At 34.5% G+C, this 27,636-nt stretch overlaps 3 protein-coding genes across 3 annotated transcripts in view; 2 read left to right on the top strand and 1 right to left on the bottom strand.

Annotated features, from left to right (window-relative positions):
• Nucleotides 1–3,121: 3,121 nt before the first annotated feature.
• On the bottom strand, nucleotides 3,122–4,214 carry LOC144427269 (uncharacterized). The gene is made up of 4 exons (XM_078116161.1): nucleotides 4,104–4,214; nucleotides 3,962–4,032; nucleotides 3,476–3,528; nucleotides 3,122–3,254 (listed from the first exon to the last, which is right to left on the bottom strand). Exons 1-4 carry the CDS (start codon nucleotides 4,165–4,167, stop codon nucleotides 3,122–3,124), a joined length of 321 nt encoding a protein of 106 aa, XP_077972287.1. The 5' UTR covers nucleotides 4,168–4,214.
• Nucleotides 4,215–9,697: 5,483 nt separating this feature from the next.
• LOC144427340 (uncharacterized) lies at nucleotides 9,698–15,112 on the top strand. Its single transcript, XM_078116414.1, has 2 exons — nucleotides 9,698–9,844; nucleotides 10,850–15,112. The coding sequence occupies exons 1-2, from the start codon at nucleotides 9,770–9,772 to the stop codon at nucleotides 13,610–13,612; spliced, it is 2,838 nt and encodes a 945-aa protein (XP_077972540.1). The 5' UTR covers nucleotides 9,698–9,769; the 3' UTR covers nucleotides 13,613–15,112.
• Nucleotides 15,086–27,636, top strand: part of LOC144427341 (phosphatidylinositol 4-kinase type 2-alpha-like) — a 25,546-nt gene continuing 12,995 nt past the window's right edge. The window contains exons 1-4 of the mRNA XM_078116415.1: nucleotides 15,086–15,288; nucleotides 16,276–16,358; nucleotides 22,013–22,276; nucleotides 23,102–23,268. Of these exons, the coding sequence (XP_077972541.1) occupies nucleotides 15,225–15,288; nucleotides 16,276–16,358; nucleotides 22,013–22,276; nucleotides 23,102–23,268 (578 nt within the window). The 5' untranslated portion in view covers nucleotides 15,086–15,224. The remainder of the gene's footprint in view (nucleotides 15,289–16,275; nucleotides 16,359–22,012; nucleotides 22,277–23,101; nucleotides 23,269–27,636) is intronic.

Below are 27,636 nucleotides of genomic sequence, written 5' to 3'. Positions count from 1 at the left end.
AACTAATTTGTCAATTGTTGATATTTCCAACCACACGCCAAGCCGTCGGAGCGCCTAATTTTTTCTTTTAACAAATAATCATACATATAATTGTTTTATTGGAATTTATTTTGTTCACACAAATTTATTCCTTGAAAAAATAAAACAATAGTTGATACAGTTAATCAATGGCTCTCAAAAAACTTTTTAAACAAGAAAAAAATGCTCAAATATGTGACCACTATGGCAAAAACAACAAAAATAACAGCAACGCGAATTAGGGCAAAACGGTCCGTAAGTTGATTTCAAGTGCAATATATGACAGCAATATTAGGTAATTCGCCAAATGATCTATCAATCTAACGACAGAAACTGTCACATAGAGCCTACCAGCTAACCTTGGAAATTCTTTATTTAAGCATTGGTTATACATATTAAACGATACCCAACTAGATTTCAGTGCAAGACGAAGATTTATATTGGTTTCTGATACATTGCTCAAGATTCCTTTTATCATATAAGTCAAGGGTGTGCAACCTTTTTTAGAGGAGGGCCAGATACAAGTAACTGGGTTAATGGGTATGTTTAGGTTAATTTAATGCAGTGCTTGAAGAAGGAATGTCCAATTCCAATTTAATGTTCGAGTTCGAATATCGTTTTTCGTGTTTATAAGATTACCGAGTATGGCGTAATTATCCTAGCGCCGCCGTCCACGTTTTGATTTAAAACATTTTACAATTATTATCTGCCATTCCATTGGCCCGTTTGTTTCCCACGGATACGCACAATGTGTTGTTGGTGAAATTGCTATAAGACGATGATACGAGCGTAACAGTTGAAACGAAAGAATAGAAAATGCAAAAAAAAAAACTGAAAAGTTTTGAATTTCATGTGTGTGTTCTCATTTTCGTACATTACGTTTTCTCTTAGAGGTCAACTTTTGCCGCCTCCTCCCACCGCCGTCCAACCAATCTCTGCGGTCTTCGTTTAGCGGTGTCTGCGGTCATCAGGATTTTGCAAGCTAGTCTTGTTTATATGACAGTGGCACTCAGGTACTGGTATAAGCTTTGCGACGCAAAGAGATTGGAATTGCTCGCACATCCCAGATGAACTAAACTAAAAACACGTTTCGCCTGTACATCATTCAAAATTGGCACTTTTCCGCAGGCCGAACATTTTTTCCTTGCGGGCCGTATTCGGCCCGCGGGCCGCAGTTTGCACACCCCTGATATAAGTAATCAAAAAACAAGTAGCTGGGCTCATGGCATAATAAATTATTAAAAGAAAGCGTAAAGTATGCTCTGCGCTTCGTTATGAAATTAAACAAAAAATTAAATCGAATAGTGTTTGAACTGATAGGGTGCTGTTACTATATCATTATCACTTCACAGCTTTGATAGTCAAGGCCACTCGCAAAGATATCCATTTTGCTTTTCGCTTGGAGGATAGTTGAAGATTCCACGATACTGGGACTGTTTACTCAACGTCGTCGATATCTGGGAATAATCATCGGTTTGACTTTCTGACATGAGTTTACGTGGTACTGGTAGAGTTGTATTTTCGCCAGACCTCAAATAAACTTGCTGTTTCTGTAGAAGAAATCAGAACAAACTAACAACTTGAAAAATCTTTCTGTTAGTCTACTTAATTCTAAGCCATTCCCACATATATTTATTGTCTGGAAGATACAAATCTCAATAAAATCGAATAGATTGCAACAGCTAAGTGGGTTATCGCATGAGAGAAATTCGAAATAAAGGTAACTTGACAATGCAATTTGAAGCAGCGGGTCGTGATGCTAAGTGAGGTCTGTGCGTTATATTGTATACTGGAGGAGCTTGAAACGCTTTTTAGATATACAAGACTCCTGGAAACCTACTTTTTCTGGCCCCTGGGCCCTGGCCCGACTCGTTACCGGTAGCTGTTACGGTTTAACATTGCAATTATAAATTTTACTTGCCGTGTAAGAATAGGTCATTCCAGTCCACATATATGCAGCCACCCCATTATCCAATCTTGGTATTTTAGGTGTGATGTATGTTTGAATCTTATTGTAATGTTCCTCGTTGTATATATTAGCCATTTTGAATCCATAACTTTCGCACATTGATTGGCTGGCAGCTAAGGTATACGTGTTTCTTGATTGTACATTACCAAAAAAGCATTTATCATCGTAAAGCAGCTCACAATTAACTGTGAAAATTTGAAATAAATCAACAATGTTGGTTTAGAATGAATATATATATTTTCAATTGTATTTGACAAGTATTTGAATACCCATTTTAATAAATATTTCGAGCTGTTATTTATTACATAGATTGCACTCACTTGGTAAAGTTGTAGGTATCACATTAGTCGTGGTAAACTTAGTTTCTTTGGTCGAAATTTCGCGAGATGTTGCGCCATAGTTGTTTCTTACAAAGGATGTTGAAATTTCGGAAGATGATAGACTTTTGGTTTCGCTTGTCGTCACTCTAAAAGTCTCATGACCTGTTTTTGTAAAAGCAAAGGAATCATTGATTATTAAAAATTTGCGTTGTAAATGTTGCGTAATTCCTTGTTTCCAAAATTGAGGTAATCGCATGTGAGCAAAGCTTCAACTCGGCGGGGTGGCGCGAAGTGCTATAGGCGTTAGGAATACGCTCGCCTTCTGTCCCAATCAAAGTCCAAAATCGGCGCCTTTTCTCTGGTATTGGGGCAACAGCTGATTATTATCAATTTAACGTGAACCAGAGTCGAGAGTCCGAATTTGAACTTCTCACAATCGGAGATTGGATTCGAAATTTCCACTGAAAGAGCTTGGATGCAGGCGTACAAACGTCAGAGTTTTCAATGTCAATTTTTCGTTAACATGGAGGCAATTGTCTGCTGGGTGAACAGGAATTGAATCACAGCTTTGCTATAGATAGGGATTTTCTCAATAAGTTTATGAAAAAATGCAAGGAGTACGTAAAAATTGAAATATTGCACTTTAACGCGTTAAATAATTGTTGCTGGTTGTAAACTGCACTACTGTATATATATATGTTATATATTTTTTTCTTATGAATTTTTATTCAATAAGATGCATCAAAAATATAATCGAAACAAGGAGAGTTCAGAATAATTAGGCGAGAAGAATTCGTGGCCAAACACACAAAGCCTACCATCTGTTGCGTCGATTGCTCTGTTTGCACTGTTGATCGTTGTGGATGCATTTTGTGTATCCCCCGAATTCAATCGCTCCACCACGTCCATCAAGTTTTTGATTTCCACCTCCAAGTGATGTGTACGATCTAACACAAAAGAAAATAAAAAGAATTCACTTATCAGATCGACCTAAAATCTTGAGAACAAGCGTTTTTCTGTTAATATAACATAATGTATATATATAATGTTCTCAACATGGGAATTTACATTTATGTAATTATTATATATGGTTTACTAGAAAAGATTCATTTTTAATTTTTTTTTTAATACACTGAAGTTAAATATACTCATGTCATGATGAATATACAAAAAATTCTTACTTTCCAGTGCATTTATTCGTTCATCACGAGCCGTCTGTGTCTGACAAAAAAATAATATTCATCCATGATTAGTCTTAAGAAAATCCCGGGGGTTGTAAATCTTCTGATTTCGGAAATGGGGCTCAGAATTAACAATTTTGCTTAAACGGCGTGGGAAGTTGTTAACCAAACCTTTATACATGACATCCATGCCATTTTACAGAAATTGCTAAATGGTTGTTTGCTTATTATGTCAACAATTGGTATAAACATTTAATCAGGTAAAATGTTATCGTTGTGCAAAATACTACGAAAAAGTAGAGATTGAATTGAAAAAAAAATTTCGACATCCAGAAAAATAGTATTCGTAAATAAAGCTTTGCTTAAATCAAAGGTGTAGAACATCTCGCAAAAACTTTAATACCGTATTCGGGTACGATTTAAAGATGGCATAGGATAGTATAGAATAAAAAATATTGTTTTCGTTGACCTACCCCAATGTTCAATTTTATCCAACTTGGTGTGATGTTGTTTTTGCATAGAGCAGGAACCAAACAATCGTCGCCTGTCGAAAAAAAAAAATGCTTCATAACTAAAATCCAAAGAGTGAAATAAATTATACGTCACCATTCTTACCTTGCCCGAAGTCTATTCCCCTCACTAACAAACATAAATACAAGAAATGTACAGAAAGCTTCATCACAATTTTCTCTACCTAAATTACTTATTGATTCAATTTAGTTTTTTTAGATTATAAGGAGCATAGATATACAATCTAAAATGTAACATAACATTTTTTAGTATTTTTGTTGTTAAACCGAGCCTAACTACGGAAAAGATAATTTTCTGGACTGATTGTTGCATTATCATTGCGCCCAAAATGTTCTCTCACAAAACTTGTTCTACCTGCTGATCGAAAAATAATATCAACCTGCGTTGAAAATAGCTTCCCTTTTATATTCTAACGCTCTCATTGTATTTCACGGAAATCATGAAACAAATGAAAAACGCAGTGACTATTCGCTATGTATAGACAACACGCCACGCGTAGCCCAATAGGCCATGTTAATAATAATTCCCAAATATTTTTTTTGTTTTGGATTTAATTAGAAATAAAAAATCTGTTTCAGCGCAATTACACAGATTATTCTAGGTTTACTATCTACCCGCCTGAAACACATTTTGACAAAATATCTTATTAAAGTGCAGTGCCTTGCCTTTTTCCAAGACTCCGAGCTCTTGTAAAAAATCCAAAATATTTATTGTTATTAAAAGCAATTCACACCAATACGTAAAATTGATCCACAGCGAAGCCATTTTCTCGGGGTTCCATCGAGCACAGCTTGGGAACTTAGGCTCTATGCTGAGTAAATTTGATAGTACCTATAAATAATACGTTGAGACCCCTCACCATTATGAATATAACAAATGGGTCGGTGTTGCATTTTCATGTGTCTAAATCACCAGGCACTAACAGATACATTAACAGTAACAAAAAAAGATTTTTAGTTTCTAACTTACATAGGAATAGAATTTTGAATGATCAATGGAGTACATATTTTAAAACGGTGGCTCGTACTTCTCCCCTAAACTCTAAGCACCAATGGTATGTGAGCGCAATCTGAGAATATTTGACATTTTTCAATGCTTTTGCCTGTTTATTTTCCGCAGATGCGATATAAAACACCCATTGAAACAAATGTCGTGCTAGGCATTTGCGGAATTTCGGGAATAGGAATTTTTCTGGGTGAAAAAGTCACTATTTCATTTCGAATATATATATATAGATTTTGAAAAGCACAAGTCATCAAGGCAAAAGAGTTAACCCGAAGTAAACTTTTAGTCGGATGTTTCTCAGAAATGTTACATGCATATCTCAAATATTTTTCAAGAATTTTACCACTAATGCCTAAATTTGTGTCTAATTATATATACCAATTTATGTGGCATCGTCTTCCGTGTATATATTCTAATTTTTCGATAACCAGGGTCTTGGTAATAAACCTTAAGCGTTAGCCTTCTAGTAGAAAAAAGGCAAATCATTACGACTCATATTTTCATTTTACCAAGACCCATTTGTTCGATATAGAACAAGTTCGTCCAGAAATAGATGGAACATCACATAATCTTATCATTACGTATCTATATTCGTGTAAAAAAAATTAATTCTTTTTTTGGAAGACAAGTAAAATGTAAATGCAATGCTTTAACAATTTTTTAATCCATTCTATTAAAAATGATTAAAACCTATTAAATAATATAGAACGTAATCATTATGCACCATAAGTTCCATTGTTTTTACCACAGGAATCATCCCCAGCAATTGTAGTATTTATTCAAGGAAGTAGTGACACATACTTTATATATGGCAACATTACAATTTTAAATTCCCTAAAACAATGATAGAGTGATCGTATAAAAAATAACCAAAGATGTTTTTCGTTTGTAAATGTTTTAAATTCTAAATAAATTGAGCTCATTAAAAAATCAAATTTGCAAAATCATTCACGGAAACTATGCTGTCATAAACGCTATATACACATTACAAAACGGTCAACGGTTTGAAAGGGATTTTCAGTATAACTACCGGAATTTCGTAATATTATTATTTATATTTTTAATTAATGGTAATTGGTAACCTTTAGAACCTGTTCTTCGTCGTGTGTTTCAAATCCTACGAACAAAAAATTTTTCATTCATTTATAGTAAGCGGTAAAACATTCGGATATTTTGCGAAGAAGATCCGTATGCAAATTTGTTAGATGTGGCTCTAATTATTGGACACGACATATATGGATCGTTTTGTTATTCTGTTGTTGGACACGGAGTTGATCATCAAGTTAGTATTTCTTTTCTTCTTCTTGTTGTGAAAAAATCGCTATTAGACTTAGACCAATTGCTTCCACATTCTCAGTGGTTAGAGATTTATTTTTCGCTAGAAGTCTATTACTTTTATTTATTCCCGTGGAATTCGTTTTTAGTGTACAATGACGTCATTAAAATAAAATTGTGCACCTCTTTTTTTTTATCACGATTTGATTAAAAATACATAACAAGTGGCACGTGACCATTATTTGGGTGCGCACTGAGAATGGTTCAAATATTCTAACTCTGACTGCATATTCAGTACAATTTATAGTATATACCTTTAGTATGTTGAGACCCACCATCAATTTGAATGGATAACAGGGACGATATTGTTTTTATTTTCACGTGCCTATATCGTCGGATATTAATAGTTTCAGTTCAAAGCTTTGCATTGCTGTTATAAATAGCTTACAATGATAGTTTACACGTGGAAAAACTGAATAAAAGCTATATTTTATATATATATATATATTTTTTATAACGTTAAAAAATAATTTCATTGAAGTAGGCTACAGATTTCCATATCATCCAAGGCAACGGTCGTAAACGCAGCACCACCAGCCTTGCCGAGGGACTGGTATAATGAAATGGGTATGAATGTTTCTCTTCTCTTTGACTCTCTACCACTTGAAACACATTATGACAAAATATCTTATGAAAGTGCTGTGCTTTTCCTTTTCCCGGGACACCAATCTCTTGTGAAAAATCCAATATATATATGAAATATTATTATACCTATAATACGTTGAGACTCCCCACCATTATGAATATAATAAAAAATGGGTCGTCGGTATTGCATTTTCATGTGTCTATATCACCAGGCCCTAACAAATACATTAACAGTAACAAAGAAAAATTTTACGTTTCTAACTTACATAAGAATAGAATTTTGAATAAAGTACATATTGTGAAACGGTGACTTGTACTTCTCCCCTAAACTCTACGCACCGATGGTAGGTGCGCGTAAACTGAAAATATTTGACATTTTTCAATACTTTTTGCCTGGTAATTTTCCGCAAATGCGATATAAAACACCCATTGCAAAAACGTAGTGCATGTGCCTTTACGGAAGTCGATCAGGTATATACATCCAACAACAGGAATTGTTCGGGGTGAAAAAGTCATTACCTCATATTTCTCATTTCCTTTTTATTACTAAGGTCGAATATATAGATTTTGAATAGCACAAGTCATCAAGACAAAAGAGTTGACGCGAAGTTAAACACTTAGTTGTATGTTTGTCAGAAATGTTACATGCATATGTCAAATATTTTGCAAGAATTTTACTACCCATGTCTAAATAAGTGTCTATTTATACCAATTTACGTGGCATTGTCTTCCACGTATATATTCTAATTTTGCGACACCCCGGGTCTTGGTAATAAACCTTCAACATTAGCCTTCTGTAGAAAAAGACAAATCATTATGACTAACATTTTTTTCCAGGGTCAATTTGTTCAATGTTCCGTGTTTCCCCGAAAATAAGATCTAGTCTAAAGCTAAGACCTAGCCTGAATTTTAAAAATGATTTTAAAACATAAGCCCTCGTCTTAAAATAAGACCTAGTCGATAGCGCAGATTATTATTTTTTTGACCCAGTCGACGATAGAATAAAATCTCACCTACACGTTTCAAATTATCAATTTCCTGTCCATCATTCCAGAAGGTGATGATATGGTCATTTTTTGATATATAATCTATGTTTAACAGTTTTATCTTAAATAAAAACGTGTTATTTATAAGTTAATGGATATCGATATTAATATTTTGTATATTTGAAAAACCCGTAATTCTCTACTATTATATGTTATGAAAATTTCCAGGCGAGCACTGTGTTTTAGAAAACATTGTACATTCCACTTGTCGATCATCATGAAACAATCTTTTATTGTCATTTGTTTATATTGCGACCCTATCCATATCAGCGTTCAAAATTTGATTACTATAGTAACTGTATACTGATAACAGGGCTTATGGCGGCCAAGAGTTATCATCAGAACGGATTTTTAAATATTTATATTTTTTTAAATCTGTTGATTGTAATTCGGATAAAAAGAAATCGTTCCGAATATCTATGAAAATGCAAAGTGTTTAGTTATTGAAGTTGTCCAATTTTGCCAGATATACCTGTAATTAGATAGATAGATAGATAGATAGTTTATTTCGAAAACTCCATAACAAACCTAAATTTAAAATGGAGAATTCTGGAGGGCAAGCAAAACCTACAAAAAAGTTTAAAACATGAAGTATCTCATGTGCCTGCCCACCAGCACGCACACAAAAACACAAGCCCAATTAAATGGGGCTTGGGCCAAACTTAAAAAACAAAATACACGATAGTAATAAACTTTCGGGCTGTTGTACTCTCTTTCAACAATTACGTTGATAATGACCAATACCTACAACCTCATGCAAAGATAATGTGGGGAGTGGAATGTAATAAATTTGCGACGATAGTCATACTCATGAAAGCTTTAAGAAAAACCAAGCCATGAAAAACTACACTGATTGCTAGATTGGGCATTGCGGAAAAGGTGATAAGTGGTTTAATATACAAACAAACGCAAAACCATGGCGGCAAATTCGGTGTGCGGACACTCATAAAAGCAATTATTAGGAAAAACACTAATCACACGTGAGCAGGTCTGTAGCCTAATTGATACATTGACGTGGCCAACATTGTTAAAACAGTACCGGTATACACACAGAGAGAACAAATCAAAAATATGCCACTAAATGAATGTTTAAAAATGTTACACTGTAAGTTACACTGCAAACTATTTACACATATATAGTTGAATACTCAGTATTCAAGCGGAATTTCTAGAAATAGCAGTATATCATACTCTTTGTCACAAAATAAAATATCTGAATCAATCCCTGTTGTATTCATCTTTCGATTCTGTTATGATGTCCGTATGTTGCCTTTATGCTGCCATGTAATTTCATATTTCGGCCTTTACTTGTTGATATTCCTTAAGTGCTGGTTCATTGTTGTCAATCTAATCTTTCTGCGCCATTCAAAAATGCGACCGCACCCGACGACTGCCAAACACAAACTTTAAATCCAATCTTTTATCCATAAACTTCTTTAATTCCGGTGGATGGGCCTTGATCATGTTGATATCACGAGATACCATCGTAATACCTGTAATTATCGGCCATATCAAGAAGAACAGCAACGACCGATGTGTTTTTAAAGATCACTACAACGTTCACAATTTCGATACAACTGAGTGGTTGACAAACTCGGTATTGTAGTGATTTATTCACAAAGCATAAAAAGCGAAAAATTTAATTTGACGGAGGAAAATTACTGTCCATGGAGTGCATCTCTATAAATGGAGTGAAAACAATAAACTGATGAAACGTCAATTTTCGCGCAATTGCATTCCTGTTCATTTAATAACAGATGTGGATAACGCTTGTGTCAGATGACTAAAGTCCATTGTGTCGTTTTTTTGTTCTTAGCTAGTTTTCACTTATTATCGATAGGTGACAAGATTTTGGTAAGTTATACCATCGACTAACATACCGGTTATACTGACTAAGTACTGAAACTGTTTTTTCAAATTAATTGCGTACCGGTGTGGTTCCGGTTATTGGTTTCAATATTTATTCTAGGGTAGGCTATAGACAGGGAAATCGAACCGGAGAGATGGCGAACCGCATATTGTTACTATGGCGGTTTATATTTGACGCAGCTCATAGATTACCGAAGATCTGAATTGCTAGACCGGTACCAGTAGTGTATTGTTTAACCACAAATACATTGTTTCAGTAGCTGACTTTTGAGCGGGCTTATAAATATTAACCCTTGGACGCCAGGACGTGCAATACCATCTCAACATTCTCAAATATACCGGGTACCGGTACTAAGTTATGTTGATGTCGACCTTTTTCATCTGGCATTTACTTGCGTTGGTTGCGACCTCCAACGTCTGTACTTTAAAAACTTCAATTATGTTGAGTTAGCTAGCTATATCAAAGCTCATTGATTGTTTATAACTTTGCTTACAGACTGACAGATTAGTCTTTTTATGAATTTTAAGTATGTGTGGGCCGGCATTGAGCAAATTCTCAAAAAAAATCACAAACTGCTAATTACATGCGCCAGTAGTTGGCAAATTATGGCCCTCAATATTACGTTTTTTGACTTAGGAACAACCTCACTTTTACTGCACTTTTAAAACTAAAACTGCAAATACCTTTATCATTATCTGTGCTTGGATGTATGTCATAACAATTGATGTTGTGCCATACTTGTTTTGTAGTGTTGTGACAAAAGCATTTATGTTTACTGAACGTGCCAACCGTCAGGCGTCAGTTGTAATTAGAGCAGAAATAGGAGTTTCGGGTGCGCAATAATTTGAAATTCAATGTGGCAATTGATCACGGGCGTAAATTAATATGGCCCATTCGCTGCCGTCAATGTACATAGTACACAAAGTTTTCCGCCAACTGACCTATGCCATATGCTATTTTTAATGTTATTATAATTAATATTTTTGTAGTTTGAACTAGTGACGATCATGGATGATGACAATGATGATGGTGATGTTTATGAAGTTGAAAAGATTGTTGATAATGTTGTTGTTGGTGGAACAACGTATTATCGTGTTCGGTGGAAAAATTATGACGAAGATGGAGATACTTGGGAGCCGAGAGAAAATCTACTCAGCTGTGAAGATTTACTGAACAGCTACATTCGAGGACAATCGGAAAAGACGAGTGGACTTACATTGCCTGAAGACGTATTTACTGCTGGAACGGGAGATTCTGAAACTGAATCTGAGAAGAGCGAGAAAAATAAAGATAAAAAAGTAAAAACATTAAACAAGGAAAAGAAAAAGCAGAAACAAACGCGAAAAAAGCAAGTGAAAGAGCCTCGGTCTGTTTCTTCCTCTGATGAAGAACCACAAGTAAAAGATCCATTCTGGGAAAATCTGAAAGAGGGGAAAATAGATGTGTTTGCTTCAGACCTCTACTCAAAGGTAAAACAGAGAAGGCCTCCTTCAAAAGAAGGTGAAATCTCACATGCTGAACCTGTAAAAGATTTTTCTTTAAAACCGAAAAAACGTTGGAAAAAAAAGAAACCAGAAAATGATGAATTTGATTCTGAAACTGACAGCAAACAACAAGACTCAACCCAGAAGAATATTATTTCTGAACAAAAAGATCATCAAATCGACAAAAACCTATCCGAAGATGACAAGGATTCTAATCATGACGAGGAACCGAATATGGTTCTGCAGTATTTAGAAAAAGAAATTAAAACTACAAAGGGAAAAAAGAAAGAAAAAAATAAAATTCAAGATGATGAACAAAAAAGTAACAATTCTCAACTCACTGAGGAAAAGAGTGCAACCAATAGATCGTTTAGGAATTTATTTGAAGAATCCGAGGCAGCAGCTGTAAATGAGAATGTGAAAACATCTTCTGGTAAAACAGGCGACATTCCTTCTTTTGTCGATACTATTTCTAAACCTAACATTGTTCTTGAAAAACTGGATTTAGAGAAAAAGAACGACAAAGACATCGACACTTCAGTAAAAAAGAAAAAGAAAAATCTTGAAGGTGCTGATATTTCAAATAAAAATACAGAAGTAGGTAATGACGCATCGCTGCTGCAGGTAGAGAAAAAAACAAAAAAAATAAAGGATAAAGCAACTAAAAATAAAAATGTTATAAAAGAAATAAGCAAAGACTTATCTGAAAATGTAAAGTCTGGTAGAGATAAAAAAATATCCAAAAAAGATAATAATGGTAATATATCATCTGATCTTGAAATGTCGTATGATTCCGATAAATCAGATCAAAAAAGCAGAGTTGGCAAAGATGGTAAACAAGGTAAAAACGATCGGTATCAGTTTGGTGATGCCTTCTCAGCTCAACTGCAAGAAAGTGATCATGCAGTATCTGACCTTTTAATAAAAAAGAAAACAAAAAAGCATAAGAGCCATACTCCTTCACCTATTCGAGATAGAATTGCCAGTTCTTCATCTCTAAAACCATCATTTATGACAGAAAAATCGCCTCCACCTTCCACCTCTGGGGCTTCTGTTTTGGAAATGCTCACCAAAGAAATGGAAAGAACTGTAACTATGGGGTCGTCAAGCATAGATCCAAAATTAACTTCATTTGAAGCCGCTGTAAAGGATGCTCATAGTAAACTCGGCTTAAAACCACCAAGTGGATCTCTCATTTCAGCAGAAAAAGAACAACAAGTCAAGTGTGCCCCTGACATGATTGAGTTTTTAAAAATCAAAGTTAATTTTGAATTGGATGAAATATCGGTGAAAGACATCGAGAAACATCATGAAATGGGTGAACCTCCTTGTAGATTGGATCGAGAAGTCAACAATGCAGAATTTCGTCAATATATTCGATCTAACAATTATGAGATGGTTCATGAAGTGCTAAAAATAAAGAAAATGTATAATTTAGAGCACGCTGATTCTGTTTGGATGACACAACTCATGGTTGCTGCAGATGCAGGTTTTGACGAGATTGTTAAAATTTTAGCACACCATGGTGCTAAAGTAAATACTCGTTCGAAAAATGGACAAACTGCACTCATGTTTGCGGCCGAAAAAGGTCATGATATTGTGTGCCGTATACTTATTGCATATGGTGCTTATATTAACTTACAAACAACAACAGGTGATAGTGCCCTCATGAAAGCGGCAAAAATGGGACATCACACTGTTGTGAGACACTTATTACAAGAAGGGGCAGATCCTTCATTAAAATCGCCTCATGGAACAACAGCTCTGGAATTGGCTGAGCGAGCTAACCATATGACATTGGGCGAGCTCATAAAAGAACATGAGATGAACGTATCTGCTCATGTCAATGAGTGTATTCATCGTGAATGCCATAGCCTTGGAATAAAAACAATTGGACTTCCTATTCTCTCAACTCGTGTATATAACATACGAGAAACAGCATTGGTCCATGTGACTTTCAATTGTGTTTTACAAAATATCCCTCCTAATCAGGGCCTATTGCTTTTCGCATTACACGGTATGATAGGGTCAGGATTATCAATAAAATGTAGAATGAGAGGGCCGTGTCATGTGAATACCGTCACCCTCAATCATTTTGTAATGGATCCTATGATGCCAGGGAAACAAGCATCGGATGAATACAATCATTTTATAACCCATCTTATTTGGAGGGGAGGCCAGAATTCACTGAGACTATTCTTATCTCAGGATGCATTAAGCAATGAGAAACTTTTCATTTCTATATACCTGTGTGCGTTTACTGACTGAATATTTTGGTTAAACGGAAGTTAATGGTCAGAGATGATTTGAGTATGAGCCTGCTTTGTATTAACTCTGTTGCAAGGTATAAATTTGCTACAGGGTGCTAATTACCAATTTTTTATGCAAGTGCTATTTCACTCATTAAATTTCATTGGTGATAATTTTAGCGAGCCATTAGCATGACTATGTTCTTCATTATGCTGTCATAATTCCGTCAATGACTTGTTTTGGTTAAAGAACAGGGTGTTGTAAGGTATGTTGGTACCTGATATCAATGATGTGAATTCTAACTTTCACGTCAGAAAAATTTGTTTCAGCTCTCATTTGAAAGTCCTATTCAGATTAGTTGAAAGTTTAGACTCTGAATCCCGACTGAAAGGAATTTGGAAATAAAATATAATACCAGGATTATCAACTCTGTGACTTTGCTTGGTATTATCTTGGCAAGCCAAAACAGGTTTGGATTTTTCAATAAAAGCTGTCTGTTCAAGTGCTTAACAATAAGCATATCCATTCTTGAAAGATGTGGTATCTAAATTATGATATAGAACAAATTCTACTGTATGGATTAAGATATCATTCTTTCAATGCAAAACTGGCAAATTCATATTATTATCTTATTAATTCTTGTCAAAGTACTGTTCTAAATTGAACTACCCTAACATATTTATTCGCTAGAAAATCTCCCACAGCAAAAAAAATAAAATTTATAAGCTTATTTTTATTATGCAGAAATTTTTTGACGAAACGAGTAATCTGATGGTCAAAATTATAAATTCTCCACACTAGCTCCAATGTGTTTCATTTAACTAACATTTTCACCATAATTTTGATGTTATTAATCATATGGAAATTGGTGTAGCTGATCCACAGGTAAACTTTATTCATATACAGCAATCATCTAATAGTAAGCTATACGGTTATTCGTTTCCCTATAAACCAACGTTTTGCCGAAAATGACCAAAGACACTGAATAATGCATGTCGTATATATTATGAAGAGGCTTACATGATCACACAGATGGCTTATTTTTGTATGTCCCCTTGGTTTTGAATTTGTAAGTAACATATGGGTTTGCATGAACTATGCAATTTCGAATAATGTAAAAATCATGATGTACTGGATGAAACTGATCAAGGCTTATTTTAACAAATTATATCTCTTCATTCTTGGTAATAGTTAGGGATGAATTTCAAGTTTCGCCTGACTTCAGAGAGTCGTGAAATACAGTGATTGCTCTGGTAATATGTTATGAATATCACATTCTGATTTACTTATAATTGTTTCTTTGATAGACCTGTTTGTGCATCAGCATCCTTTTCTCTATCGCATAATGAACTGTGTTGTTTACAAAGCCTTTTTATTGATCTGCTGCTAGCATAAGGAGCAAGGTGTTGTTTGCATTTGATCAATCAATTTGTCATCAGCCTGGGTTCTAAATCTCAGTGCAGTAATTGATTTGTTGGCATGTGTTAAATGGCGATTTCACTGTTTTCTTTTTTACAGTCTTACCTGTATTATTATTGCTTATCATTGTAGTATTATTTTGAGAATTGAGGTGCGGAAGAACGTTTAATAAGGAGCTGTTGAGCTCGAGCACTGCATTCTGTAAATAATTATGGCAGAAGTTGGTCAACAAAACCTTATAGACCTTTTTGTGGATTCTACTCATCCAGAAGATGGTAGGTATTTGGGCTTCCATCTAGCCTAGTTTATGTATAAAACAAGAGAGCAATGCTTAAATATATAGGCACCAAGATTGCACTTTCACACTGTTATAGTAAAGCCTTCGAATGCTAATTTTTACTGAAAAGATAAGTGGATGAGTGTGGCATAGTGGTCGAATGTGCAGAGTAAAACATTTTCTCTTTCAATGAAAATAGAAAAGACAAAATTTTGGATAAAATATTGGATCCTGAAGGACTTGATATTTGAAAAAAAATCTAATAGCCTTTCAGCAGTATCTTCCATTATTGAGTACAGTAAACTTGAAATTTATTGTCCCATTAGTTGCGTTTTTTACAAACAACAAGAATGATTTTGCAGAATGATCCATATGTTATGCTTTGTATTCAATACTACTTTAAAACTGTATTTACTTATTCCTATGAAAGAAAGTAAATAGCCTCCTAGAATAGATTTAAAACTACTTACTGGATATACTTAGGAAATGCTTATCAATTATTTTTTGGAATTAAACAAGTTTAAAGATTTTACTGAGCTTTACATAATCTTGCCAGATTTTCTTTTATTTCAGTTAATGTTTATAACTTAAATTTTTCCTTTTATTTTAGGGCACTTTTGGGCCAATATCTTAAACAAGTTTATGAATTAATATTATAAGCATTCGATAGCAGCAAAGTCAATGACTGTGATCATAAATTCTTTAACAAATTAAAAATTGGCATGAAGTCGTTTCTTAATATATCCTAACCATTTTTTCAATCTGTGTTTACTTGGGTAAATTTAACACACGTTATATACCTACTATTACGGTAGGTAGTTGCATAAAACACATCAAAGTTTATTTCCTACAGTAATTTAATTTATGACTTTATAGACAACCTACTTTATAAGCCAGTTTTAATGTATTTTTGTTTAGTTGTCTTTGCTGTTGAATATTAGGTATTTTTAAATTTGTGAGTAATGGATTAGCATTTTTCATTCAGATACTGTGATATTTTCTGACAACACTGTTTATTCTGGAGCATCTCAAGTTCATGTTCAACTCTTCAATGGATCTTCAAAACTAGTAAGAATAACCTGATTTCTTTTAAGCTTCAATAATTCGGGGCATTGGTTTTCAACCTGTGGTTCTGCAGCACCCTGCGGGCGAGTACAGTCTGGGGTTCTGTGAGTCCACATTTATATATGTATATTGCTCAAACATAATCAAGCGCTCAATAGGTTTTCCACTATCATTAAACTCGCTGCATATTAAAGATCATCTGTTACGCCAGAATTAGATTTGCTTTCATATGTGTTTACAAAATTCTTCTAACAGCCTTAAAAGTTTTGTACAGGGCTTTTCCCGAACCTCTGGAATGTTTCGTTGGGGTTCCACTCCACCAAATAGGCTGAAAACCATGTATATATTTTCGAAACAGATTATTCATATGAATGGAACATCAATTGTCATCTCATGATGGCTTATTTTATTGAAGACATAGTATAGTATTGGATGATATAACTTTGTTTGATGGATAACAATGAATTATAAATATCCTAATGAGTTGATTTGTATTTTAGACTTTATTTTTACTTATTCCATATTAGTTTTTTCATTTGAAATTGATAACAACCTAGACCTAAAACTGAGATTTTTTCCACCAGTGGACTGGTGTGATTTAGCTTAACCCAAAGAAAAAAAAGAAAAGACTTTTCTCTGAAAGTGGTCAATTTGGAATGAACATTCATTATTTTTATTTGTCATATGAATTGTCCCAAAAACTCATTTGATTCATTGTTCTAATATTAATTGTTTGACTCATTGTTTTAATATTAATATGCTAGCCAGTAGCCACATACATTACCCTGGCCTCACCTCTGGTCACATTTTTTTATTTGATTTGTATAAATGTTTTAACAGTGTGTGTTTAACAGTCATATGATATACCAATAGATGGATAAATAATGCAGGAACCAAAGGGGGTAGGTACAGCCTTATAGGCATTGCCTTTTTCATTTGATCCACTTTAGTATTTAGATTTGCTAGTTCACATGAACTTTTAGTCAAATACATTGTTGTTGGCAGCATACCGTGACCATGTTTTCTGATGACAGCATCAATACGCCTCATTGAATTTGAGGAAGATTTATTTATCTATAAGGTTTAGTAAGATTAGTTACGTGAAGGAAGATATTTTTGTCACTTGTATGTTGGTTAATTTTTTTAATTTTTCTGTGTCAATCCAAACTGTTGGATCATTTACCGGACAGTACACACGCAAATAATGTTGTAGTATTTTAATTAATATAAAATTTTAAATGTTTTAAAAACAACTATTTTACTTGAATAATTTTATAATGATAATTTTGTAACATAAAAAATAGTAAATCTGTAATATTTATTTGTATTAATTTTATTCAAATAACATTTGTTTCAAGTTTTATCTTCCTGGTCCTGTGTTTGTGAATTTGTTTTCATGCTATACATTTAATAGTGTGATGTACAGAGTGATAATAATGTATGGGAAGTTTGATAGCCTACGTGTTCATTTGAAAGTTTCAATTACAGTTTACAGGAAATTCTTGTCACGCTCCATGCGAGTCATGTCATACTTTCAAGTTTTATTAGCCTATACAGTTATCAACATTTTCCTTGGTAATAATTTTGTCTATGTATGCTTACCGGTATATATATTCGTATGACCATATTGGAAGAGTTTAGTAATCTAGAATTGAAATATTTAATCTATAGCGATTTCGGAAGAACTGTTAACACTCAATTCTTGATAAACTCTATAAAAATGACCCTGGTCGTGAATTTTCTACAAATATGGAAAAACTTATCTAAAAATCTCAAATTTTTGTACCAGTGTTATTAAAAACAATGCCTTCACACAATATGGAAGCAATAATCTAATATTTCTTTAATTTGCTTACTTAGCGCATGTAAGTGGATCTCCATCTCATTTAGCTTATGCAATTCAGTATGATGATTATGCACTTTTTTATATTTGCTTCAAACTGGGTTAGCTATAGTTTGTTCCCATACATACTATAAATTCAAGATTAGAAAGAAAATAACGAAAGAACGAAATATGTATTTATATTTATGGTAGTTATTTCCAATATGCATCGAATATTTACCGTATATGAATACAGAATAATTTCATTTGAAAAACTTTTTTTTCGAGCCATAGGAAATGTTCCATTGCTTTTATTTACAACAATTTTTTAGGAAATTATAAGTATCGATTATTTATTACATTTTACTGTCGCAATTACAATTTTGCGTTTATTGAATTTTCAATAATCATAAGCTCAGAAATAAAAGTAATTGGATAGTTTTTTGTTGCATCATTACTATGAGAATATATTATGTTGTACCAGAAACCAGTCAGTCAACCATCATTCAATATTGGGCTATATGTCTCAAGTTTGATATGCGTCTCGCAACATCTGTAACAAGCTAAAGCTATATGTAATGATGTGATCTTCATAGTTTTTTTTCATGAGTGTGTGCTAATCTGATTGTATATGCTTCACCATTAAAAATTAAATTCTATCTATGGTTGCCACATGTAGATAATTGGAAAAAAATTGTTACTTTAGGCTTGCTTCAGATATTATTGTTATGGTCTGTGCTTATGTGCCATATTTCCTGAGTAACAACATGCTTCGTAAAGTGGATCAATTCTCTGAGCGTTTAGGAAATCAAAACAACGTTTTCTCCTTTTACATTATGGGGATCACTCTTGGAAATATTCCTTTTGTGACAGAGGGAGAAAGCAGTCTGTGGCATTATGTATGATAGGATATAAATTATGTATAAGTAATGACAGATGTTATCGTATTGCTGTATTTCTTTGGCATGAGTGGGAAAGCACAGATATTCACAAATGATATCATAAATGTGTTTATATTGTATGATATGGAATTTTGTATTGATTGAATGAGTTCACAGCATAAAAATACCTATATATAGTCATATTATTGCAGAAATTTCTTGATTTCCAAGCGGGCTAGACTAGGTTTCTGTTTTAATAAGATATCACAGCGATACTCTTCACATGTTCTTAGTTGTATGTATTGTTTACTAATATTTTTCAGATATTTTGGAGAGCTTATGCCCCAAAGTGATGAATATTTCTAAGATATTAACAAGTCTTATTTTTTTTTGTTAAAATACAAAGGCATATTACATGTTGTGTTTCAACCCTTTGGTAATATATTCAGCTTCACTGTAAATTTTGAAAACTGTGCAATAGGCGCTGTTTTCTTATTCTCTTTATTTCTTAATAATTGTACTTAGGAGTTTGAAATTATCTAAAATTGGGATTTACAGTTGAGTGAGAGATCAATGTAATAGAATAGGAAGTCAGTTTAATTTGTGGTGTTCTACATTGGAAAATTAGTATTGTGTGATGTAGGACTTAAATTTTACATTATATAGAAAGTCAAGAATTTGAATCTGGAAGAGTGCGACGGTACTTTGACAGAGTTTTAAAATAAATCACATGTTGTAAATGATTTAATGCTTTAATTTGGCGGTTCATAATTAGATTCCAACATAATAGGATTAGCCCAGTATGACCATTCTGACCGGCCTGATTGACGAAAAATCAATAATGCACTGCTATATATCAGAATCAATTTTCAGCACATAAATAATTGAAGATTGGACATTGAACTTTATATTAGACTTCCTGTTACTGAAATAACACATAGGAATAAATGTGGTCTCATAGTAGCCTGTAGTTGTATGTCGTTTATAGTGTTATATTCATTTTCTCTTGTGTTAAGATTACAGCATATTAAGAGTTTATGTGTGTATATTGCAAGTTTAATACTAAGGTTTGAAATAGGGCAGTGGTTACCAAACTGGGGGTAATTACTCTCTAAAAGGGTAATTTGTGACAATTATTAGGGGGTAATGTAGATTTTCACTGTCTTTGTTATTGGGCTTTTGGTGATTCGATTAAGGGGTACCAGTATTAAAAAGTTGGGTGTTCGTCCTGGGTTTACACGACCCCGAAGGAGCCTTATTGACCAAAACCCGGGTTCAAAATAATAGACCCGAATCGGAGACCCTACTTTGAACCCTTGGTGGACCATGCATTAGTCTAACCCACCCCACTACCTAGATTGTAAAAATTTGGTCAGGTTATGTCACATTGTAAACAGCATATGTTTTATTTCTTTGGATTCTTTGGTACTGGTATAGCTAATAAACAAAAGGTAAATATCTAAGCTTGACAGAAATAGATTTCCGTGATTTTACATACATTTATGGTTGAAATCATAAAAATATATTTTTATTGAATTTCACATAAATTGGAACACACATGTAAACAATAATTTTCAAGTCATGTTATTATTCGAATATAACATGGTTAGCCTTGTGGTTTTCGGAGTCTATTCAAAAAATTTTTATCTCAAAATTATAAAAAGAATAGCTTTCTCTGATCTTCAGATATATTCCTGATGTCATGTTACTATTAATGGTAAAGGCTTGAGAGAAATTCAAGAATTGACAAAATTGATTTGTTTGCAATATTACAGCTACCAGATTAGACTTCATTTTTTTCCAATCAAGCGAAATGATTATAATACAGCTTAATAGCACGGTATTAGCCCTTGTGTGAAGAGTATTCAGGGATTAGATGCTAGAGATTCCTGAGGCAGAGACCTGAATGATTGGTGATGCTGTAACTGTAATGCAGGGATGTGCAATCGTTAATGCAGGAGGGCTAGATACAAATAACCTAGTGAAGTCACGGGTCGCTCCTTTATTTTGCCAAAGGCTTTCTAGTAGTTGATGCACAAAAATTTTAGTTATTGATCTTGTGACATGCATTGGTCGTTTTGCACGAGCTAGCTGTTAGGGCATTGTAACATCATAGGCATAGTTAATAAATTAGAGTCAGGTATAGACTTTGTAACGCAAAGGGATTGGGATTACTAGCACATAACAGATATAACCAAAATAAAAATTCGTTTTGTGGGCCCCAATTTGTCCGCGGGCCGCAGGTTGCATATCCGTGCTGTAATGAATAATTTACCAGAAGTTACATCACCCATACTGCAATGACGAAGAGTGCCATAATTTTTTTGCATATATAATCTGTCACATGAATCAAATCTATGAACTCTATTTAGGATAATCACTATCAGCTTGGATAATCAATATGAATCCTATTGTATAGATACAATTATGTTTGTAATATTTGTAGCAGAGCTTAGAAGCTGGTCAATTATTAAGGTCAGCTTCAGATTTGGAGCTACCGTATATTTAAAATAAGGATCCCACTCCTGCACCGGAGCTGTATTGGGTGTGAAGCTGGACTCTGATCGATATAAAATAAAGTCTCCAAGACGCCTCTAGCTTTTATAATTATACCTTAATAAACTTTCAATTTGTTATATATTTAACTGAATTTTTTAAAAAATATTTGAATTAATACTTGTTAAATACTTGTTAAGTTAAATACTGATTGATGAATTATAAGCTTAAAAGGGAAGATTCCATTATTTGTATGAGGTATTAGAAAATTATAAATGTGGAAAAATAATTGGATGGAGCTATACATTGTCTAGCAGCTCTGGCTATAGTCATGGTAAGCTTGCCTTCCTCTCCAACAAAGCTTGCAGTCTCCAGCTCCCCTGCCCTAATCAGTAGAATATTCCAATATTATAAAAGCCTAAATTATTATCTAACCTGACTTATTCTCCAATTTTCAGAATGAACTATCTTCCAGTGCCACCTACCAGTACAACAAATCACCTAATAATAACACCCAGATGGTTTCAAAAAGTTTGCCACATATGAACGGAACTCCACCAATTCACAATAAAATGAACTTCAAAGATTCACGAGAAATAAGTCGAAGTGTAGAAGATACCATTGACAATGTATTTCAAGATAATGCAGCATCTCAAAATAATATTGAATACTCTGAAGCTACACCTCAGGGACGGACTCATGAAATGGATCTAAAAGCGGAGGTGTGTTGTTCATTTCTTTACACTTGTGTGATCTTTATTGCTCCTATTCGGTTATGTTCCAAACAAGGCTCTGGACCACGTGCTACTATGTTTTTAGAAGGATCTTTCTTCTCTGGCACAGCCCAATTTATTGAATCATAGGTTGGTGGACTTGAACCCAAGGTACTCTATTTGAATTTGCACACAAGAAGGTTCAAATTTGTCACTCCAGGCTTGAATATATTCGGCATAGGCTCAGCGGTGTGGTATATCATGCTAAGCAGTAGGAAGACGCTTGCCACTGCACCTCTGATTACCCTTCGTGGGTTTGCAGGTTCGAATCCTATTCTGGGATAATTATGTGCGAGAGGATTGCTGGACTTCTTGCTGTCGTAGGTTGGGTTCACATGATCGCTGCTCGGTTTCGGCTTCCTCCACCATTGATCAAGTCCATGCATCCAAGGACAAATAACTGGCTAACAAATCCCATACCTGAGTTACCGTACCATACCTTACCTTCGTAACCGTAGGAAATATAAATCCTATCCTATACTTGCCCAAATTATCGCAGTCTGAACAATAGTTGAATGCTTGCCTGGAAAAGTCTGCCCTTGGCTGGAAAATATTTTACAGAAATGCATTTGTGTTGGTGTATAGCAAGACTCTCTCATCACATAGAATAATGATCTATATTCTTGCTACAGCATCCTTGTATTAAACACATATGAATCCACCAGTGCAAAGAAGGTTAGGTAGTATAGGTTAGCATCGTGTAACTGATAGTTAAAAAATAGCAAATTATTTGTTTTAGTATGGAATTTTGTAACAATTTCCATCTCTGTTCAGACCCTGCCAGTTCCGATCAAGCAGTCGCCAACGAGGAAAATTTCACCTAAAAAACAAAATAAAGATCCTTCAACAATTAAACCGCTACCCAGTAATCCTGCAATCAGATTTTCACCACCTTCATCCCCATCGCATGGAGGAGAAAATCAACCCCTGTTATCCAGAAAGTGAGTATTCTATTGGTGTGTGAAATTCTCCTTGCAATTCAGTTGTTTCAGCTCTGTTGGGCTCTATATCATAATACCACTGAACTAATTTCTAGGCAATTGATCATTTATTATGGCTCGTGGGCCGGATCGAAGCGGCCCATCGGAGTGTTTCATTCGGCCCACTTGTTTCTGCTGAAATTACGACTATAGTTTTTATGGATATAAATTTGCGTTGATGAATATAACGTCATAATGACCCAAATTGTTACATTGTGCTTCCCTGGTATTACATGGAGGCTTTTATAAATAAACTCTGGTCGGACCCGCCAGCTGTGGTTTAACTTGGCAATTAGAAATGTCAGAACTTCCCATTTGAGAATTTCTGGCTATGACCCCTGTCACACATGACAATTATTGTAGTTATAGAGTTAGTTCAAATATAAATTTATTGTGACACCAAGTGGGCCTGATTAAAAAAATCAATTGACCAACTATACCTGTGCACATGTCTGGTGTCTTGTGTCGTTGGCTTCCACAGGACAGCATAATAGCCAGAACTCAGGGCCGAGTAATATCAGCAATAGAAAACTGCTGTTCTTAAATAGACTACAGCAAGAACTTGTTTGAACTGGTTACACTCTCTGAATTAGATGGGTTAATATGATATATGATATAACTAAAGTGTCGGACAAGAAGTTGAAGTGGAAATTAATGATATTTTAAATCCTGTGATATGGATGAATTATGATGCACAGCCATTCTTGATGAAGTTGTTGGTTTTTAATTACCTAGTTCCACCTTCAAGATGGAATGTGTAATGTGATTGTTATAATTCAGAGATAATCCATGCCAGATTGTGAAGGGGAATTGAATTATGCACTCAACTATCTTTATTTGAATTTTATATATATGTTGAGTTTGGATTATGCAAGACACCAGGTTGTATCAACTTGCCTTTTATTAACTTCATGTTCATATATTCGAGCGTTGCGCTCTTGTAACATTCTTGAGTTAATGTCCCTAATCTAACATGGCCAAACTACGGCCCACGAGCCAAATCCGACTTATTGGGCAGTTCAATCTGGCCCGCCCGATGCTGCCACAACCCAACTAAAACCAAATTTTGATGTTTCAGCTGAAAAATTGTTTACGGAATTCGTTGAGATTTCGTTGGCACCAGGCTCATTGTTTTCCGCATTCACTTTCATAACACTGTGAATATTGTTCATAAAATGGTCACCTGTGGCTTAGATAGTTACCCGTACGTCTTTTGCTAATCCCACTCTACCAATAACTATGGTGTATCCAGTACATCACCAAGATAAAACGTCTATTTAAATTTCAGTCTGAATGTAGAGAAACAATTCAATTGTCCGGGTTAGGAGAAACTCCCTGCTGTATCCTTCTGCAGTCACGCGCCCTCCACGTATTGCGATAAGAATTTTAGCTATTTTATAAAACTATTATTTGGTTCAGAATGATTTTGTCGGACGTGGGGTTCGTTTTCACACAGTTTTAATCATTTTGACAAGCCTCGACGAACTTGTTTTATTAATTTATGAAATGTTTGGGCTCGTCAGCATTGCGGGTTAATATTAGAAATCTATTCTATGCTATTCCTCAATATTTTTTAGATCAGTATCACGCGTGGTTTAAATTCCGTGCGTATTAACCACATTTATAATTTACCGTCGCTGTAGGGTTTTTATTATTTTGCATACGCTGCCTCAGCTCGTTAAATAAGCCTTCAGGCTAATTTGGATCGGCATTCCTGTTTTAGTAACCTTAATTTTTTAGCTCAACCGAGGCGTGATTCGACATGTTATAGTTAATAATTCTTACTAATGTAGATGCATTTCCCTTTTGATAGGCAGTCGGGCGATAAAAAGATTATGGTTTTGTGTACGTAACATGATTAGATTTCAGTTGTACGGCATTGCGTCTAGACTAGAACGTCGACACAGCTAGACAATTAGTAGCAAGCGAGTAACCCAGCACAGAAGTGAATTCCGGTTAGCGTAATATCAAGCGTCTTATCCGAATGCGCTATGTGTGATCAGTAATAAAGCATGACTACATTTGGCATTTACATTATCCGGTCTGTTGAAATAAAGAGGTTTGGCAGAATTGAAATGCATTGTTATATCGATTTGAGCTGTCGTTGGATCGTGACTTTCGAAGGGAGATACGTTGAACACCGCTTATTAGTCAGTAATGGGAATTGTAATGAGGTCGCTATTCAAAAAACATAAACATAAATATTGTTGTTCTATGAATAAAACAAATTGTAAGATGCAGTATGCTTAAAATATTAATTTACAGCGTGATATACGGTAATTGCCATTAGGTTACAGTTGGGCAGAGCGCTTGCCGTGATGAAACGTCATTGACTTTTGACCCGTGATTATGTTCAAATACAAGATACCGACTCGTGAAATACAACTAACTCGTTGATGATAACAGGAAGTGGGAATCTCTTTTATTTCCTGACTGACTAAATCTGCCTAATGGATGCGATTAGTGGCTTGTTCTGCATGACAATCTCGTACTTGTATCTAAGACGTAAATCAAGCACACGGAAAAAAAAGGACAAAAGTTGTCGGATTTGCTACATAAGTTAACGTAAATAAAAATAGTAATAGTTCTTATCAGAAAATATCCGCCACTCAAGATCAAAGCGCGTGAAATCGGTATAATGGCCATGGAATTTTGATGTTATTTATCAAGAAACCAAATTTACCTGGTAAATTCGATTTTGTTAAGTTTTGCATCGGTTTCCTTCGGGATAATCATTGCTATCCCAACCTAACGAAGTCTCGATTTAATATAAATCCAAAACTTCCGTAAGTTGTGCGATCATCATATTTTAATTTTATCACATGTCATCGTATTGGTAGAATATTGCCAAGACAAGGAAGACTTAATCAGCCTCAATAAGAAACATCGATTGTAAAAATGGAAATGAATCCCGAGTATCGTGCTTGGTGTTTATTTACGTAGCAGTACGTACAATGCCCGGACGTGAGTGTTCATTCGCACTCACGCAACGTAAGCTTAAAAAGGTCTTATGACTGGTTTAACGTCGCTTCATATCAAGCGACACTACATCCGTCGTCATCGATTTACACTTTAATTGAAGTAGTGCTTGCGTTAGGAAGTGAAGTTCCAACTTTTAGGAAATGTACTTTGGAAAAAATATCAGATGCTTAGCCTAGTTTCATTTCGCTTGAGTGGTAATGGTAACTGGTAACTTAGTAGCAAAGCAATATGCCCTTCTTACGTTAATTATATATCAAGCCTTAGAGAAGTTGTAATCCAAGCCAGGCGCACAAATAGCCGTTATTTGCGGATCATATTAATTCAGGTATGGAATTTTGTAAGCGCACAAAAGTTAATTTATTGCACTGTAACAATGAACGTAGTTGCGAAATTATTTCTTACAGGTTTAATTGATAGAAGCAAGTTCTCAAGCCTTCTATTAAAATCGGTGAAGGTGGTTGTATGCGTGTGTGGGTGCGTGAATTATTTTAGTACTTTCAAAGTAAGTAGGCGCGTACCAATTTTTGGCAACACGTTTAAATCTAATTTCCGTTTTTAAGGTTTTGTTTGCTCTCCTGATTCTATAATCAGTTTTATTTATTTTATTTTTTCCGTCTGTTATGCTGATTATGGAGTCGAAATAAACGCTCTATGGGTATCATTGTGATGAAGATATTAGCAGATTGCGGTTGATAAATTTTGTCCATACTCGTTGCGTGCTTGAATTGCGTATAAACAGACCGACAACATTCCACACCGTATTTTTTTATCGATTCTCGACGCAATTTCGTCCCTTTTAAGATTAAGAAATAGAGCGTTTCCGAAAAAATAGCCCATTACTTTAGCAAAAATAACATGTTATTGTTTAATCGACGTCCTGAATTTAATAAGAATTCGGCCACATTTTAGAACAATTCAATTCGATTACCCGTCACCACGTGATCGTATTATACGAGCTAGCTCACACGTGACTATACGTAACGAACTTATATTTCGAGGTACAATGGCAGTCTTCCAATTTTCCGATGTTAGTGTTTAGGCGGTCGGTGTTATTCCGTGCAATTTATTGAGGATTAATATATGGTCCAAATGACATTTGGAAAGCGGCTTCATACAATTTTACCCAATTAATTCATCGCTCAGGTATGGGCCATGATAGGTCTTATATATATTATTTTTTTACGAGGACGACGGTCTCTTTCCTTTACAATAGCTTAGTTTGTAAAGTGACGTTGCACAAATTCAATAAATATCGTGAAGTTGGCGTGTTGCCGTGCATTATCCAGACGCTTATTTAAGGACCTAATATATAAATTTCAAACAAGAAAACCAATATGGTAGAATAAC

Source organism: Styela clava, chromosome 9, assembly GCF_964204865.1.
Source record: "Styela clava chromosome 9, kaStyClav1.hap1.2, whole genome shotgun sequence".
Classification (NCBI taxonomy): domain Eukaryota; kingdom Metazoa; phylum Chordata; class Ascidiacea; order Stolidobranchia; family Styelidae; genus Styela; species Styela clava.
Note: the sequence above shows the minus strand (reverse complement) of the source record. Positions and strands in the feature narration are given on the sequence as shown.